General features: G+C 41.6%; 1 protein-coding gene across 1 annotated transcript in view; it reads left to right on the forward strand.

The window, feature by feature from the left end:
* LOC120542484 (deoxyribonuclease-1-like) overlaps nucleotides 1-18,576 on the forward strand; it is a 52,222-nt gene that overhangs the window by 17,565 nt on the left and 16,081 nt on the right. Inside the window, exons 3-7 of the mRNA XM_039774989.1 lie at nucleotides 11,719-11,807; nucleotides 12,044-12,127; nucleotides 14,913-15,028; nucleotides 15,929-16,041; nucleotides 16,218-16,375. Of these exons, the coding sequence (XP_039630923.1) occupies nucleotides 11,719-11,807; nucleotides 12,044-12,127; nucleotides 14,913-15,028; nucleotides 15,929-16,041; nucleotides 16,218-16,375 (560 nt within the window). The remainder of the gene's footprint in view (nucleotides 1-11,718; nucleotides 11,808-12,043; nucleotides 12,128-14,912; nucleotides 15,029-15,928; nucleotides 16,042-16,217; nucleotides 16,376-18,576) is intronic.

Consider the following 18,576-nt stretch of genomic DNA (forward strand, 5'->3'; position numbering starts at 1 on the left):
TCACCCAGTCTAAGTCCAGACTTAAACCTCCACTTCTGTGGAGTGTCCAGAAAATGGTGGTTTACAAATGCTTTTCATCCAATCTAATGGAGCTGGAGATGAGATGTCAGATGGAATGAATAAAATGACCAAATCCAGATGGGAAAAACTTGAAGTGACTTACCTAAGAATACTGAAAGCTCTAATTTCTGTCAAAGGAGCCTCTACAAAGTACTGAATTTTGGGTCTTAACACTTATATGAATGAGAGATTTCAGCTTTTGATTTTTAATATATTTGCAAACCTTTTTGAAAACATGTTTCACTTTTCCATTATGGGTTATTGAGTGTAGGATAGATGGGTTAAATGGCACATTTATCAATTTAAAATTAAATCAGCAACATAATGAAGTGTGCAGGAAGTGCAGAGTTCTGTATACTTTTTAAATCCACTGCAAATACTCATGTTTGATTTAAATGCACTATAATAAGAGTAATAAAAACATCTAAGTTGGATGCTCTTGATAAAGACATTTAGTAATATATATATTGTGGCAGTAGGGGGCACTAGTGCTCCCTTGAACCCTAAGGTACAACTCCAGACACCGGATAAAAGTCCAAGACTCTTTATTATTTTTCACAGTGCACCAAGCACCTTCCACACTACTCATAAATCACTAAATCACACAATAATCTCTCCTCCTCGCCCAGACACTTGCTCCTCTACCTCCCAGCTCAGCTCAGTGTATGGACTGAGCCATCATCCTTTTATAGCCCATGACCCAGAGGTGTTTCTGTACCAACAGTCCACAGTTCCTTATTCCTTCCAGGTCAGGGCAATCAGTTCTTCACTTCAACCCAGGAGCACGTCGTTCCTTCCCGTCACGTGACCGTGACGTACTCCTGGGTCATAAGGCATGAAAGAGCCCATAAGCCCCCACCACAGTGACTCCTAGTGGTCCCCAAGGTATCCAGCAGGGCTGTGTATAAATACTACAAAGTCCGTAAAGCTCTGCTGGACCTTGGGGTACGATCCTGCTTTCAGGAGAGCTCCTCCTGTTGGCCTGGGGGTGAAGACCGGCATGAGAAGCCGGCACTCCTCCACAATATATATATGTATCTATACTAATAAAAGGCAAAGCCCTCACTCACTCACTCACTGACTCACTCACTGACTCATCACTAATTCTCCAACTTCCCGTTTAGGTAGAAGGCTGAAATTTGGCAGGCTCATTCCTTACAGCTTACTTACAAAAGTTAAGCAGGTTTCATTTAGAAATTCTACATGTAACGGTCATACCGGTCGATAATGGTCGATAACGTCCGCCATGTTGAATTTTCTTATTTATGGCCCCATCTTCACGAAATTTACCGATGTACGTACTTATTTCGGTGGTATGACGCCATTGTTGGCCGCCATATTGAATTTTCCAACGTCACCAATTTTCAAACTTCCCGTGTAGGTAGAAGGCTGACCCCATCTTCACGAAATTTGGTAGGTGGCTTCCCGGCGCTAGCCAAAACCGATGTAATGCTTATTTCGGTGGTATGACGCCATTGTCGGCCGCCATATTGAATTTTCCACACGTCACTAATTCTCCAACTTCCTGTGTAGGTAGAAGGCTGAAATTTGGCAGGCCCATTCCTTACAGCTTACTTAAAAAAGTTAAGCAGGTTTCATTTCGAAATTCTACGTGTAACGGTCATAACGGTTGACAACGTCCGCCATATTGAACTTTCTTATTCATGGCCCTATCTTCACGAAATTTGGTAGGCGGCTTCCCTGCGCTAACCGAAACCAATGTACATACTTATTTCGGTGGTATGACGCCACTGTCAGCCGCCATATTGAACTTTCCAACGTCACTAATTCTCCAACTTCCCGTGTAGGTAGAAGGCTGAAATTTGGCAGGCTCATTCCTTACAGCTTACTTACAACAATTAAGCAGGTTTTATTTCGAAATTGTCCACGTAACGGTCATAACGGTCAACAACGTCCGCCATGTTGAACTTTCTTATTTACGGCCCCATCTTCACGAAATTTGGTAGGTGGCTTCGCTTCCCTTAGCTAACCGAAACCAATGTATGTGCTTATTTCGGTGGTATGACGCCACTGTCAGCCGCCATATTGAATTTTCCAACATCACTAATTCTCCAACTTCTCGTATAGGTAGAAGGCTGAAATTTGCAAGGCTCATTCCTTACAGCTTACTTACAAAAGTTAAGCAGGTTTCATTTCGAAATTCTACGCGTAATGGTCATAACGGTTGACAACGTCCGCCATATTGAACTTTCTTATTCATGGCCCTATCTTCACGAAATTTGGTAGGCGGCTTCCCTGCGCTAAACGAAACCAATGTACATACTTATTTCGGTGGTATGACGCCACTGTCAGCCGCCATATTGAACTTTCCAACGTCACTAATTCTCCAACTTCCCGTGTAGGTAGAAGGCTGAAATTTGGCAGGCTCATTCCTTACAGCTTACTTACAACAATTAAGCAGGTTTTATTTCGAAATTGTCCACGTAACGGTCATAACGGTCAACAACGTCCGCCATGTTGAACTTTCTTATTTACGGCCCCATCTTCACGAAATTTGGTAGGTGGCTTCGCTTCCCTTAGCTAACCGAAACCAATGTATGTGCTTATTTCGGTGGTATGACGCCACTGTCAGCCGCCATATTGAATTTTCCAACATCACTAATTCTCCAACTTCTCGTATAGGTAGAAGGCTGAAATTTGCAAGGCTCATTCCTTACAGCTTACTTACAAAAGTTAAGCAGGTTTCATTTCGAAATTCTACGCGTAATGGTCATAATGGTCAACAACGTCCGCCATGTTGAACTTTCTTATTTATGGCCCCATCTTCTCGAAATTTGGTAGGCGGCTTCCCTCCACTAACTGAAACCAATGTACGTACTTATTTCGGTAGTATGATGCCACTGTCGGATGCCATATTAAACTTTTCAACAGTCTTTGTTACTTATGGGCCCATCTTCAAGAAATTCTTTCGATCAAAGAACTGTCACTTACCGAGTGGTTTCCATGCCCGGAGATACCACCTACCTTTTCCATTCTCTTTGTTACATATTGCACGGCCATATCAGGCTCACTCTTGATATCCGGAGGAACATTCTGTCTTATGTATTGAATGACTGGGACAGGTTCAAGGTGTGGACTGATGACGGTACAGGAGATAATTATACTACACAGGAGCACTTGAAGAGTGAAATGCTTAAGCCCTTCACCTATGGTTCTGCATGTGAGTTGATGGCTGCCGCTGAATTGTTCGGTTGTCGCTTTCAAGTGTACCGAAATGGCCAAATATTTTACACCTTTCGACAACCGCCAATGCCTCTTAAACATCTTAGATTCACAGGTGACGATTTCAGTAGTGGACACTTTGATGTTTATGAATGTTTAAACTCTCAAAAGCTGGATGTGATTTTATCGATGAAACCGGTTGTGTGCTTACAACGCTTGACAGATGCCAAATGTCACTTCAACACAACAAATCCTGCAAATACTGTCGTAATTGAAACAAACCATGGATCTCAAACCGATTATGACAGCAGCAATCCAAGCTGTGAGATTTGAGACAAGATTACTGTTCACATGGCCAACTGTAAGTTGCATACTCAAGAGTAAGCTCAGCGCACAGCTTGGTCATGTTACAACCGGAGGGCCGAACTGACAACATGGTATACAAAGAGATCCTTAACAAATAATTATTGGCATATTGTCCCACAGTTTAAAAAGGTTTAATTTTCTTCCTAATAAAAATTTGAATGCAGTACTTCGCCGCTGCGAAGCGCGGGTATTTTGCTAGTATTTATATATATATATATTGTCACACATGTGCGATTAGGAGGCAGTCAAAGAGCCTAAAGGTGAGTGAAACATCGCGAGATAGAGGGTTATCACGTGGTACTTACCTAAATCTCTTTTGGTCAACAGAAAACCTGAAGAAAAATAATTCCTCAACTTCCGGTTTCCAAAATGGCCGCAATGACGTCACTTCCGGCCAACCATGATGATGTCACTTCCAGCTCCATCAAATAACCTCACTTCCGTCTCATCATGATGACGTTGGTTTCGGTTCCTGTTGCAACGTCACTTCCTGCCAACCATTTCCTGTCCCATAATCCTTTTTGCTATAAATCCGCCATTTTGGCTTCAGTAAAATGTTCATTGTTTGACTTAAGACTTTGAATCACTTTATTTCTTTATTGTCTGGACGACAATATACGGGGACGGTCCCCAAAACTTTGTTTTGTCTTGTGACGTATTATTTTGGCAAGAATAATCACCACAATATATATATATATACCAAACTTAGTTTTCTAATTTCTATATTGTTCCCAAAGCACAGAACTTGGGAAATAACACATCACTTAATTAGCTCAGGACTCCAATTAAAAATAGAAGTTGGTTGGAACAAAAACCTGCAGCGACAGTGTGCCCCCAGGACTGAGGTTAGGAAACACTGCACTAGAGGATAGAGTAGTGTTAAAGAGAGTGGGAGGGTGTTGGGTGTATGCACTGATACAGCACATTGCCTCACTTACCACACAACGAACCACCTCAGGATCCCAAATTAGGAACTGAGCACATCCGTGCTTTACAGTGACTGGAGTGCCAATCCTGCCACCAACCCCCAGGTTTTCCCTACTAGTTGTTAAAGATAACATTTAAATCTAAAGCAAATTCTGCAAAACTATTTGACAGGTTCTTGTTACTTATATTAGTATTATGATGCTATTGAAGTCCCAATCATAAGAAATAGACATTATCATTATCATATGATTTAACTAAATGAAACTAACAATTATTGACACAACAGGAGAAATGCTATTAGGTTTAATTGATAAGCACAGCTGAATGTCAGTTACAGGTGAATGAAATGGAATATGATGTTTTAAATGATATCTCCTAATGGTAGTATATCAAGACACAATGCATCTCTCACATCTCATATCTGACCATAATGTGAGGCTGCTAACTTCACATTGCTGTACATAGTGGAAAGCATCTGCTGTAAACTTTTTGAGTAGCACCAGGTGATTTGCATGAGAAAACAAAAAAAAGGACAAGCAATGAAATCACAATTAGAAAACAAAGTCAAGACATGAGATAAAATCAAAGTCGAAAAAACAGGTCAAAACCAAATGAAACACACAAAAATATTTGGAGGAAGTCTTTTTGATAGAGCGTTCATATCCACAGACCCAGAAACAACTCCCCAGCAGTCATTCTATCCTATCACCTTGATTACAATCTGGTCAAGATCTCTAAGGTTACACCCCTACAAATGCAAGGAAGTGAATCTGACAAAGGGAACTTAATATGGTGCAATAACGACATAAAGTGGTTTCCAATACATTGCAAAACAAAACACAGCACATAAACCATAAATATTTCTGAGTAAAAATGAACAGAAATAGAATCCTTGAACTCAAAAATGTCCAATTCAAGTGCTAGATAATTCTATCCATCCATTATCCAACCCGCTATATCCTAACTACAGGGTCACGTGGGTCAGCTGGAGCCAATCCCAGCCAACACAGGGCTCAAGGCAGGAAACAAACCCCAGGCAGTGCGCCAGCTGACCGCAGGTCACACATACACACACCAAGGACAATTTAGAAACGCCAATGCACCTAACCTGCACGTCTTTGGACTGTGGGAGGAAACCGGAGTACCCGGAGGAAACCCACGCAGACACAGGGAGAACATGCATGCTCTCCTAACTGCGAGGCAGCAGAGCTTCCCACTATGCCACCATGCCGCCCCTAGATAATACTATATAATATCAAATCATGACAATATTAGGGCAAATTGGAAAATCCAAAGTCAAAGACACAAATGAAATCCAAAAATGAAATGAAATCTAACACTTGACCTCCTTGTTTAGGAGCTACCCACTCTAAGGTCTTTAGTTGTATATCCAACTGAAGCATACTAAAACATGGAAATGCCATTGTCTTTATACTGTCACTGTCGTGTAAGGAGTGCGACAATTGTGGGCATGTGACTAGTCTCCCGTGTCTCTTAAAGAAGAAATGGGACCAATGAGACAAAATTAAACTTTGCAAAACTACTTTAAAATATAAATCTCTATAAACAATTTTATAGGAATCAGGAGGAATCTGAGTCAAAATGACAGGCAAAGGTTGTTTCAAAAAGGGAAAAATACTTACACCAAAGTAAAAACATGGGGCAAAAATCTTTGGTCAAAAAACACAGGGGTAAAGTCAAAAAGCTAGCGTGTGAATTAAAAGTTTTTTGAACAGTCCAAAAGCTACGATACAAGGCCTACTGTATCACCACAATGACACAACATACCACATGACACCAGGGTCATGACCAGCAATATGCATAACGACAGACAAAAATGTGATTGCTGCCAGAAAAAAAAAAAAAAACACAAAATGGTGGCAGGAACAGCAATAATTAATATAAAGTGGCAGCAAGACAATGTCACTGTTTTTGTGATAAAATGTAATACTCAAAAAACAAATTACTGAAATTTTAAGATGGTTAGAAATTACTATACACAAAAAAGAAGTCTCTTGATAACTATATTTTATGTTATTCTTTCAAATGCGCATATAGTACCTAAAATCAAACAAATGTTTTTTAGTAGATTAGATTAGATTAGATTAGATCCTTTATTTGCCATTTGCACAGATACAGGTATACATAGGCATTGCAACTCTTGTGTGGTTTTCTACATAAAAAAATTAAACAGGAATACAGGAATATACACAATAACACAGTAAATAATCAACAACATATAAAAAGTAACCTTTTGTATACAACCTCAAATTTCTGTTAAAAACTATGACCAACACCAGCATTGTGGGCTGCATCAGGAGTGGGCAGGAGGAGGAGTACAGAAAGTTAATCAAAGACTTTGTTAAATGGTGCGACTCAAACCACTTACACCTTAACACCAACAAGACCAAGGAGCTGGTGGTGGATTTTAGGAGGCCTAGGCCTCTCATGGACCCTGTGATCATCAGAGGTGACTGTGTGCAGAGGGTGCAGACCTATAAATATCTGGGAGTGCAGCTGGATGACAAATTGGACTGGACTGCCAACACTGATGCTCTATGTAAGAAAGCTCAGAGCAGAATATACTTTCTGAGAAGGTTGGCATCCTTCAACATCTTCAGTAAGATGCTGCAGATGTTCTACCAGACGGTTGTGGCGAGTGCCCTCTTTTATGCGGTGGTGTGCTGGGGTGGCAGCATAAAGATGAAAGACGCCTCACGCCTGGACAAACTTGTTAAGAAGGCAGGCTCCATTGTAGGATTAAAGTTGGACAGTTTAACATCTGTGGCAGAGCGACGGGCACTAAGCAAACTCCTGTCAATCATGAAGAATCCACTGCATCCACTTAACAGTGTCATCTCCAGACAGAGGAGTAGCTTCAGTGACAGACTAAAGAGACCGTTCCTCCCCCACACTATGCGACTCTTCAATTCCACCCGGGGGAGTAAATGCGAACATTAATTTTATTTTAATTCTTTTCATTTTTATTACTATTTAATTTAATATTGTTTCTTTGTATCAGTATACTGCTGCTGGATTATGTGAATTTCCCCTTGGGATTAATAAAGTATCTATCTATCTATCTATCTATCTATCTATCTATCTATCTATCTATCTATCTATTGATTGTACTGTATATATAATGCATAATAAGAGTAAAATTCTAAAATTAAGAATACTAAAAAAACAAAACAAAATATGATTTAGAAATTGAGCTTTTAAATAATTAAAGAAATGTGTTGGGGAGAGGATATCTTCCCTACCCTGATTGTCCTCAGCTACCAGTCTGGCAACCACTGTAAAAAGCTACTATAATAGCAGTTGTAATGGGCTTTGGTGCTTTCTTGTCTGAAGCACCTTCTGATAGAGTGACCTGGATGATTTGGATGGAAAATCCTATGTCACAATAAGTAGACAGAAAAGTCAAAAACAGGTTTGGGGCAGTCACCCATATATTGTTCCCTGGCTGCAAACGGGTATAAATTATGCCACTGATGTACATAGATTTCAGTTCAATACGGAACTGATCGTATAGAGGTAAGATGGCAGCTTTAAAGGCCAGAACAGGAAATGAGGTCATCTAGGACGGAACCGGAATGGTCTTTGTCCATGGATTTCAGACCAGAATTAACATCATGGGGCCTGGAACCGGAAGTCATCAGGCTTGGAGATGGAAGTGGCGTTATTGGGGTCAGGCGAAAAAAAAACAACATTGTATACTTGAAGTTCAGGAAAAATAAAATCAAGAGATCGTTAATTATAGGGGCGACATCATTTTCTCAATTTGCAAAAAATTTGAAAGATGTGACATACTAGGTTTTTCCATAGTTGGTGAGAATTGAAGAATAAAGTCTCTATCGAAGGTAAATGAGATCATGTCAGTCTCTCAGCAGTCCTAACACTCCACTTCTAGGGCCTTCCTCTCCTTCAGTATGGTATTCTCAAGCCATACTGTGATGCCTTTGGTGAGAATACTCTCCACTAATCCCTTATAGACCTGAATAAAAGGTTGTTGATTTAGGTTGGTTTTTTTCAGCAGCCAAATAAAATAAAGATGCTGCTGTGCTTCTTTGATAATAGCTGTGGTATTAATTGATCAATTCAAGTCTTTTGAAATATACAGGCCCATGTATTTAAACCCATCTACCTTCTCCACCTCAGTACTTTTGATTAACAGAGGCTCTGGAAGAGGAGGATTTCCTCCTAAAATCCAGAATAAGCTCCTTAGCCTTGGCTGGATTTAAAACAAAGTAATTCTCTTCTGTATAGCTGATTGTATCGGCCACCAGCTGCTAATACTGGGACTCATTGTTGCGCTTTATTAGTCCAAGGTTATGTCTTCCACAAATTTAACAATATACAGTGCATCCGGAAAGTATTCACAACGCATCACTTTTTCCACATTTTGTTATGTTACAGCCTTATTCCAAAATGGATTAAATTCATTTTTTTCCTCAGAATTCTACACACAACACCCCATAATGACAACATAAAAAAAGTTTACTTGAGGTTTTTGCAAATTTATTAAAAATAAAAACAGCTTAGAAATCACATGTACATAAGTATTCACAGCCTTTGCTCCGTACTTTGTCGATGCACATTTGGCAGCAATTACAGCTCAAGTCTTTTTGAATATGATGCCACAAGCTTGGCACACCTATCCTTGGCCAGTTTCGCCCATTCCTCTTTGCAGCACCTCTCAAGCTCCATCAGGTTGGATGGGAAGCATCGGTGCACAGCCATTTTAAGATCTTTCCAGAGATGTTCAATCGGATTCAAGTCTGGGCTCTGGCTGGGCCACTCAAGACATTCACAGAGTTGTCCTGAAGCCACTCCTTTGGTATCTTGGCTGTGTGCTTAGGGTCGTTGTCCTGCTGAAAGATGAACCGTCGCTCCAGTCTGAGGTCAAGAGCGCTCTGGAGCAGGTTTTCTTCCAGGATGTCTCTGTACATTGATGCAGTCATCTTTCCCTTTATCCTGACTAGTCTTCTAGTTCCTGCCGCTGAAAAACATCCCCATAGAATGATGCTGCCACCACCATGCTTCACTGGATGGTATTGGCATGGTGATGAGCGGTGCCTGGTTTCCTCCAAACGTGACGCCTGGCATTCACACCAAAAAGTTCAATCTTTGTCTCATCAGACCAGAGAATTTTGTTTCTCATGGTCTGAGAGTCCTTCAGGTGCCTTTTGGCAAACCCAAGGCGGGCTGCCATGTGCCTTTTACTAAGGAGTGGCTTCCGTCTGGCCACTCTACCATACAGGCCTGATTGGTGGATTGCTGCAGAGATGGTTGTTCTTCTGGAAGGTTCTCCTCTCTCCACAAAGGACCTCTGGAGCTCTGACAGAGTGACCATCGGGTTCTTGGTCACCTCCCTGACTAAGGCCCTTCTCCCCGATCGCTCAGTTTAGATGGCGGCCAGCTCTAGGAAGAGTCCTGGGGGTTTCGAACTTCTTCCACTTATGGATGATGGAGGCCACTGTGCTCATTGGGACCTTCAAAGCAGCAGAAATTTTTCTGTAACCTTCCCCAGATTTGTGCCTCAAGACAATCCTGTCTCAGAAGTCTACAGACAATTCCTTTGACTTCATGCTTGGTTTGTGCTCTGACATGAACTGTCAACTGTGGGACCTTATATAGACAGGTGTGTGCCTTTCCAAATCATGTCCAATCAATTAAATTTACCACAGGTGGACTCCAATTAAGTTGCAGAAACATCTCAAGGATGATCAGGGGAATCAGGATGCACCTGAGCTCAATTTTGAGCTTCATGGCAAAAGCTGTGAATACTTATGTACATGTGATTTCTCAGTTTTTTTTATTTTTAATAAATTTACAAAAATATCAAGTAAACTTTTTTCACGTTGTCATTATGGGGTGTTGTGTGTAGAATTCTGAGGAAAAAAATGAATTTAATCCATTTTGGAATAAGGCTGTAACATAACAAAATGTGAAAAAAGTGATGCTCTGTGAATACTTTCCGGATGCACTGTAATTATGTTTATAATTAGCCTAGCCATCCCCTGCGGCTCCGCCCATGTAGTAGTGAAACAGGACAGTGAGGAGGGCCTCACCCGGCTCCCCACTCCTGACATCATGCTTTCCCCTCCCCTCGGCCCATAGCCTCTGTCTTGGATTAACGCGAATATATTGCTCCTGCAAGCGAACTATGATTCTTAGAGTGACGAGAGTAGTCGCAAAATCAACTGGAATGTTAGAGGAAATTATAGAAAAAAACCTGGTTTAAATCCGTTAAGTAGTTCTCTCTTTCACTAGCTAAGTGGAGCTAAGGTATACACCCCGGGGCTGGCGCGTGAGTGAGGAAGGCCCTGCCTCACTCCCCTCGGCCTGCTATGTGTCTCTTGGATTTGCACAAATAAATTGGTACCGCAAGCAAACTATGATGCATAGTGCAATGAGAGAAATTGCAAAATCAATGTCCAAGCAAATTATAGAAAAAAACTTGATCTAAATCCGTTAAGTAGTTCTCACGTAAAAAGTGGACAGATAGACAGACGTTGGATTTTATATAGGGAGAAATGAACAATCATATGTGTACAGCGAGTAAGTAATGCAATCTTGGGTACCCAGTGTTGGATTGTTAATCACAAGGTTGCTGGTGTAATCCCAAGTATATAACTCTTTAGCTGTAATACTATTTTGTATTATATAGCATTGTCACAGGTTTAGAATGAGGAACAAAGCATAAAGAGATGAAAAAAACATCTTTGGATAAAAATTTAAAATTGTACCAGTGCATCTCACTGACAAGAGCCTTATGATTTAACATAGGTTTGTTGTGTAATGTCCAACTGGTGTCTGTAGGTTTTGTTGCTGACAACTTTAGGAGGACAGCCTGAAGAATTTGACATTAAGTGGACCTAAATGTTGAGCCAGTGCAAAATGCTTTTTTGAGAATGGCAATGATAGTGCTAATTAATATAAGATGGGCTTCTTGACTGACTGCAGTCCTTTTCATGTTAATGTATCCTACTGTCTGTTCTGCGGTCATGTTTAATGTATTGCTTTATTCATCTTACTTGCGACATAAAATAAAGACATGCCAAGTGTTTCATCAGTAATACATGTAGAGTCTATTCATATGTATCTCATGAGAACTGAATAAAGGAGGATGAGATCATCTGCCATACTTTAATTCAAATGTACTTGAAATGCTTTCAGATCTTGCAGAGGTACCAGCTGGTAGCAGTGCAGGAGATAATGGATTCAGATAATGCTGCTGTTAAGCACTTGGTTCACCAGCTCAACCAGTGAGTATGTGTTATTGACTCACTTGCTTCAGATGTCTATGATAAAGTGCTGCAAATCTTAGGGCCAGAATTAATAAATGTATCAGAAGCAGAGCATTAGAGACAAAGAACAAAATGACATGCCAGGGCTTCTGTTCCTATTCCTAAAAGTAACTTGACATATCTGTTAGGCAGAAGAAATCAGATTCTGTCAAAGTGTGCAACACAATGTTCCACCATGTCTTTATTCTTTGCAGAGAGTCTGGCTGCCATTATAATTTCATCCTTTCTGACCACCTGGGACGCAGTAACTACAGAGAGAAATATGCCTTTGTTTACAAGTAAGTTGTTTTCATCTCCTACTGAGAAGCGACTGTTAGCTGTGCACAAGAGTACACATTAGAGGTGCAGCATGGAAGGGTACAGTGTATGAATGTAAAACTTCATATAATGTATGAGTTGCATGAAAGGGTTTGTAAACAGTGATCAAGGTGTCTAAGAAAAATGCAAGAAAATTGTATGTTATAGCGCATATCACTTTTACTGTTGTCTTCTGCTATATTATACAGTATATATTTGTTGTGAATGTGTGTGTATAATTTGTTTATTTGTTAGAAGAACACGGATTAATTTAAAAGAAGTTACCCTATCAAGCCATACAAAATATTATTCGATCCGATCCCATAATGGAGTGGTGGCTCAGAGGCTAGAGAAGTGACTCTACTCCATTGAGCCTTTGAACAAGGCCCTTAACCTACAATTGCTTCATCCTTGGTGTGATGTTAACCTTCATCCAGCCCTGCAAGCAGGTCTTCCAACTTACATGGAAAGCTTGGTTGGTTGGTGGCAGATTTGGCACTCCAGCCACCATAAAAAAGCCTCAGCTTGTTTCAGTGTGGTGCTGAGGTATCACCCACTGCACTCGGGTCCCAATTCAAGTGGTTGGGTGTGGCAACGCACTATCAACGGATGCTCCCACCGTCTCTCCATCCCATATCATCTCTTAACATGGAAAGTTGTTCTGACCCAAGCCTGGTGATTTCAAATTGCACACTAATAAAATAAAAACTTGCTGTTGTGCCTGGCTTGGTCCAGGTCTAATTGCATATATGCATTTGTAATGGGATTCTTAGAGTCACTTGATCTCTGATTCACCCGACAAGACTTAAATAAAGAACCTCTGTGACACAAGGTACCTGTACTCATAATACTCTAGTTTGCATTGCCAGAAGTAAGTCGACCCCGTTTCCAGTGAGAGCTGGACTCCGCCAGGGCTGCCCTTTGTCACCGATTCTGTTCCTAACTTTTATGGACAGAATTTTTAGGCACAACCAGGGTGTTAAGGGGGTCCGGTTTGGTGGACTCAGGACTAGGTCACTGCTTTTTGCAGATGATGTTGTCCTGTTAGCTTCATCAGGCCATGATCTTCAGCTCTCTCTGGATCGGTTCGCAGCTCAGTGTGAAGCGGCTGGGATAGGAATCAGCACCTCCAAATCCGAGACCATGGTGCTCAGGCGGAAAAGGGTGGAGTGCCCTCTCAGGGTTGTGAGTGAGATCCTGCCCCAAGTGGAGGAGTTCAAGTATCTTGGGGTCTTGTTCACGAGTGAGGGAAGAATGCAGCGTGAGATCGACAGGCGGATTGGTGCGGTGTCCGCAGTGATGCGGGCTCTGCATCGGTCTGTTGTGGTGAAAAAGGAGCTGAGCGGTAAGGCAAAGCTCTCAGTTTACCAGTCGATCTACGTTCCTACCCTCACCTAAGGTCATGAGCTATGTGTAGTGACCAAAAGAACGAGACCGCGAATACAAGCGGCTGAAATGAGTTTCCTCCGCAGGGTGTCTGGGCTTTCCCTGAAAGATAGGGTGAGAAGCTCAGTCATCCGGGAGGGGCTCAGAGTAGAGCTGCTGCTCCTCCGCATCGAGAGGAGTCAGATGAGGTGGCTCGGGCATCTGATCAGAATGCCTCCCTGGTGAGGTGTTCTGGGCACATCTAACCTGGAAGAGGCCCTGGGGAAGACCCAGGACACGCTGGAAGGACTGTGTCTCCTGGCTGGCCTGGGAATGCCTCGGGATTCCCCCAGAAGAGCTAGAAGAAGTGGTCGGGGAGCGAGAAGTCTTGGCATCTTTGCTCAAGCTGCTTCCCCCGCGACCCGATCTCAGATAAGCGGAAGATGATGGATGGATGGATGGATGGAGAAATATGACATACTAATTAAAGAAAACCACTAGTTTGAAAAATTGCTCTGATCGGTTATTTATGATCTTTTCCAGGGGTACCAACAAATGAGTCCAGGCCATTTTAGAGTATCTTTGTAATATACTGTAAGCAATACTCTTTTACACTTGTTTTGCCTTACTCAATGGCATATCAAAGTCATGCAGGTATACATAGGACAATTGTGTTTTATTGAATCACTTTTCAGGAAGCTTACAGCACTTTTTCAATGAGCTGTAAGGGTACCAACACATTTGTTCTTGTCTGTAAGTGGGAGGTTTAAACTCTAATTAACCAGAAAGGGTTAGTCACTCATTTTCCCAAAGCATCTCCAAAACACCCACACACTCTGCTGTTCTCTTTTTGCTGTTCAACTTGCTTACCAACTCTAGACTCAATGAGCACCCACAGGGGAAAACCATTCATACCCAATAATAGATGTTATGTTTTGGTCAGGGGTCCCTTAAAAGCCCCTAGCTCATTAGGACACAATTTCTACAAGTGGTCCTTGATAGAACCTCTAGATGGAGCCCTTTGTTTTGTTTGAAGATACAGCTTCCCATTGGACCTTTTGGGCTGTAGCTTATAAAGTATAAAGCCCCAGCATTGCTTCCTTATTGCTCTTTAGAAGATTGTGAGAAATGGGGCTGACACTCTACCCTTTCCCTACAGCACACCAGTTATTCTGCTGTCCCTGTGGAATGCTGTTGGCAGCTCCTGTTTCTTTCAGATGTCTTCAGTCTCAAGTTTAGGTTTCTCTTACATGTAGCCCATGTTGGATTCCCCCATGCTTTCTTCCCCTTTTTGCCCCCTCTGCTCAAGGTGGAGACTCAGTTAAAATATACTAATAACATATTGCATTTTAATGGACACAGAAGCTCGTCTGATTAGTCTGTGTTTTTGTTTTTTGACAGCGAGGAACTGCTTCAGCCACTGGACTGGTACCATTATGACGATGGCTGTGAAGAATGTGGAACTGATTCTTTCATCAGGGAACCTTTCATTGTAAAGTTCAGCTCCCCCAGTACAGGTGAACCTCAGCTAGTCTGATTAGACGGGAGAAGTGGCCTCACTCAGAGCCCATATACATGATGCGTGTTTAGCAAGTGTAAAACAGAAAGCTTTTAAGCCTGTCATAATAAAAGAGATTCAATATTCAGCATAGTTTTCAACTCAAATACTGCTGCCCTTTGGGAAAGTACAATGTAAACATATTTTCAGGTTCAGTTCAATCATCCATTTGAGCGGTAGTATGTGTTTTTTCAGACAGCACACTCCCTGTGTTGCCAGAGCAGTCCTCTAGGTTTCACTCATTTTGTGGCATTTATTTAATTAATATTGGATTGCATGCTGTCGCTTAGTCAAGCTGGGCTGCAGTACCAATTACGCAGTCTCTTTTATTCAGAAGGTCCATTTCTCTTTATAGTTTTATTCCAAGGAATAGATGAGGCACTGGCTGCATCGGTCAGGTGGTTAGAGAAGTGGCAGTAATACCAGAGAGCGTGAAAGACCCAGTGAGATTTCATTATAGACCGCTACGACTGGATAAAAGAATTACTGCAAATAACAAGGATTTCTTTGAATTTTACTATGATTCTACAACAGAACACGCAATTACAAGGAAGAAATAAAATTCAGCAGAGGTTGACAACTGCCTTCTTCTTCATGATGGAAACGCCACATTTGTCATATGGGTCTTGTTTCACTTAGCTGTGCTCCAGAGTGTTTTAGTGATGACTAAGTGTTGCAGAGGCTTCCTGAAATAGTGTTTATCTCGCTAATCCATCTAGACCACCTGCTGACGGCAGACTGTTTAAATGTTATTTGCTCTTGCAGTTTGGCTCTAATGAAATCTTTCACTGTCTAGTGAAATCTTTCCATGGTAGTCTGGGTCCATAATGCTTTTGTCTTGTTTGGTGTCTTCGGTTAGTGCTGAAAGAGCTTGTCCTGGTTGTCATCCACACGAGCCCAGATTATGCTGTGCAGGAGGTAGATTCTCTGTTTGATGTTTGGACTGATGCCAAGCAGCATTTCAACACAGAGGTGAGAGGAGCTGCTCTCTTTCTGGTCTTTTTTCTCTGGTAATGAGGCTATTTATAACTTGGCTGACATTGTTTTTTGAAACATTGTCTAGTGCAAAGCTATTTCTCTGCCTTCAACATCCCAAATATGAATATAACTGTTATTCCCCTATTTCATTTTTCACCAATGGACCTCAGGATGTGATCATATTGGGGGATTTCAATGCAGACTGCAGTTTTCTTCCTGTGAGCAAGTGGCCTCTTGTCCGACTTCGACAATCCAAGGCTCTAAGCTGGCTGATTGTGGACAGTGAAGACACAACTGTGAGTGCGAACACTCATTGTGCCTACGACAGGTGAGTAGTAGATAAATAACATGGGAAAATGGATTATATTCAGTTGCCAGTTTTCCTTTCTCATCCCAAAGTTGCTCATATTAGGTTGAGTGGCAACTTGAAGCTGATTGTGGGCATGTGTAGGTTTGTCCTGATATGGACTGAGTTGTTGGTGCCAGGACAGGATTTGGCTGCTCGGAACCCAGAACTGGATAACTCTGGATAACTGTTGGGAGTCTGTCCTAACAGTATTAGGTGCAAAGCAAGAAACTGCCATGCACAGTTCACCAGTCCAAAGCAAGGTCCACTCAAGCACACGTATACAGGGCCCATTCTGGACAGCCATGTAACCTAATCATCAGATCTTTTGGGATGTGGGAATAAAACCGGAGTACTTGAGAGAAGACCACACAAATGAAAAGAGAATGTGCAAAATACACTTGAGAAATGACCTGGACCCTTGAGACATGAATAAAGTATATATGCTATATATTTGTAATATACCAATGCGCAGAATAGCTACAAGATGTTACACATCCTGGTTGAGATGTCACTAACTGGCTGAGAGGTCAAGGTAACAGATCCTTGTAAACCCCAATATATTGGTAGCAGCAGAACTCTGTTGCAGGGACTCAGGATACTGCAAAGGTTCCTGGGAATAGCAATTTATACATCCTGGACAAGCCCCTCTCCCAACTTCAAGCATTTCTGACTGAGGAGGTAGAGGCCGTTATAAGCCTAAAACTGGGGGAACTTCCTATGCCATGCCACTTTGAGACAAAGTACCACTAGCCAGGTAATAGCATCTCATCCAGGGCACCATCCTGTAGTTATCTTGCTCTCTGTTATAGTTTATAACGCAGCCCTTAGGAGAGCTCTTTTATAAGACCAAGGAGGCAATAATCTACAAATAAATAGGAGAATTTACTATAAGGGAATGACAATATAATAGAGATAGCACAATTTACAGATGAAAAAAGACCTACTACTAAATAAGGAGGTGTGTTCCATCTTCCCACATGTACTATAGACTCTAACTATCCATCTCCCTTTAATGTTCCAGTCACACCCTGCCTCTCTTCCTCCCTCCAGATGAGCCCTTGACAGTTCACCACCTGACACCAAGCTCATAGACTGGCCTGAAGAATCTTTTAAACCTGGGCCAAGAACTTATTCCAGGCATGTCTCAGAAATTATTTCTATGGTCAGCGATGGATTTTGAAATTCCTTTGACTGCCCTCCCAGTATTCCCCCTTACTGGATCATTGTGTCTATGCAGCCTGTTGTCCTATGTCTTAAGTCCTATGTCCACTCCAGCAGGGAGCAGGAGACCCTGCTGCCATCTATTGCACCACAAGAATGCTGCTCTATTACCCCATACTCCATACTGTTTCCTTGATATAACTACTGTAACTGCAACTCCGTTAACAAACAAAGGGCATAGCATCGACTTGTGGCAAAGCTTCAAGTACACTGACAAGGTCACACAAGTAGCTGTTGCCAGTGTACTCTTCTCCAGGATGTTATACCTACAGATTTGTGTTGTACTTTCTGAAAATGTCTGTAATCCTAATTCAGACTGGGCCTGCTTTCCGCAATATATACATGCACACACACTCACACACACACACAGACATATATATATACTGTATATATATATATACATACAGTATATACAAATATATATATTTATAAATATATTTACCAGTAATGGCACACTTAGTCTTTCTTTCTCTGTACGTTTAGCATTCATTTGCCCAGAGGTTGATGTGCTTGCTGCTTCCTGAGCAGCTCTTATTTTCTCCACCATAGCAGCCCGCTTCTTCTCTTCTTTCATTGGCATCTTGTTGCGTTAAAACTGATTAAGTCAGTGTTTATGTTGCAATTACTTTGTACATTTTCCTTATTTTTTCACTTAAGCTGGCACCTAAGTCTTCAATCAAGAATGATTTAAGATATGAAGAGGTAGAGGAAGTGACGGCGAAGGTGGTAGGGATGAGAATGGCGCCCTTACGCATGCGCAGCATGGCCACCCTGCTGGCCACTGCCGAGAGTTGATTCTACAATAAAATAAAAATAAAAAGAGTAATAACCTTGGAGGTCAATCATGACCCTGAATGTGGATAGCAGACGTCACGTAGTATATGTGTACCAAATTTCAGGTCAGTAGGTCAAACGGTTTGTGAGCTACAAGTAATTTAAAATCCTGGACAGACAAACGG

The sequence above is a fragment of the Polypterus senegalus genome, chromosome 13 (genome assembly GCF_016835505.1).
Source record: "Polypterus senegalus isolate Bchr_013 chromosome 13, ASM1683550v1, whole genome shotgun sequence".
NCBI lineage: Eukaryota > Metazoa > Chordata > Cladistia > Polypteriformes > Polypteridae > Polypterus > Polypterus senegalus.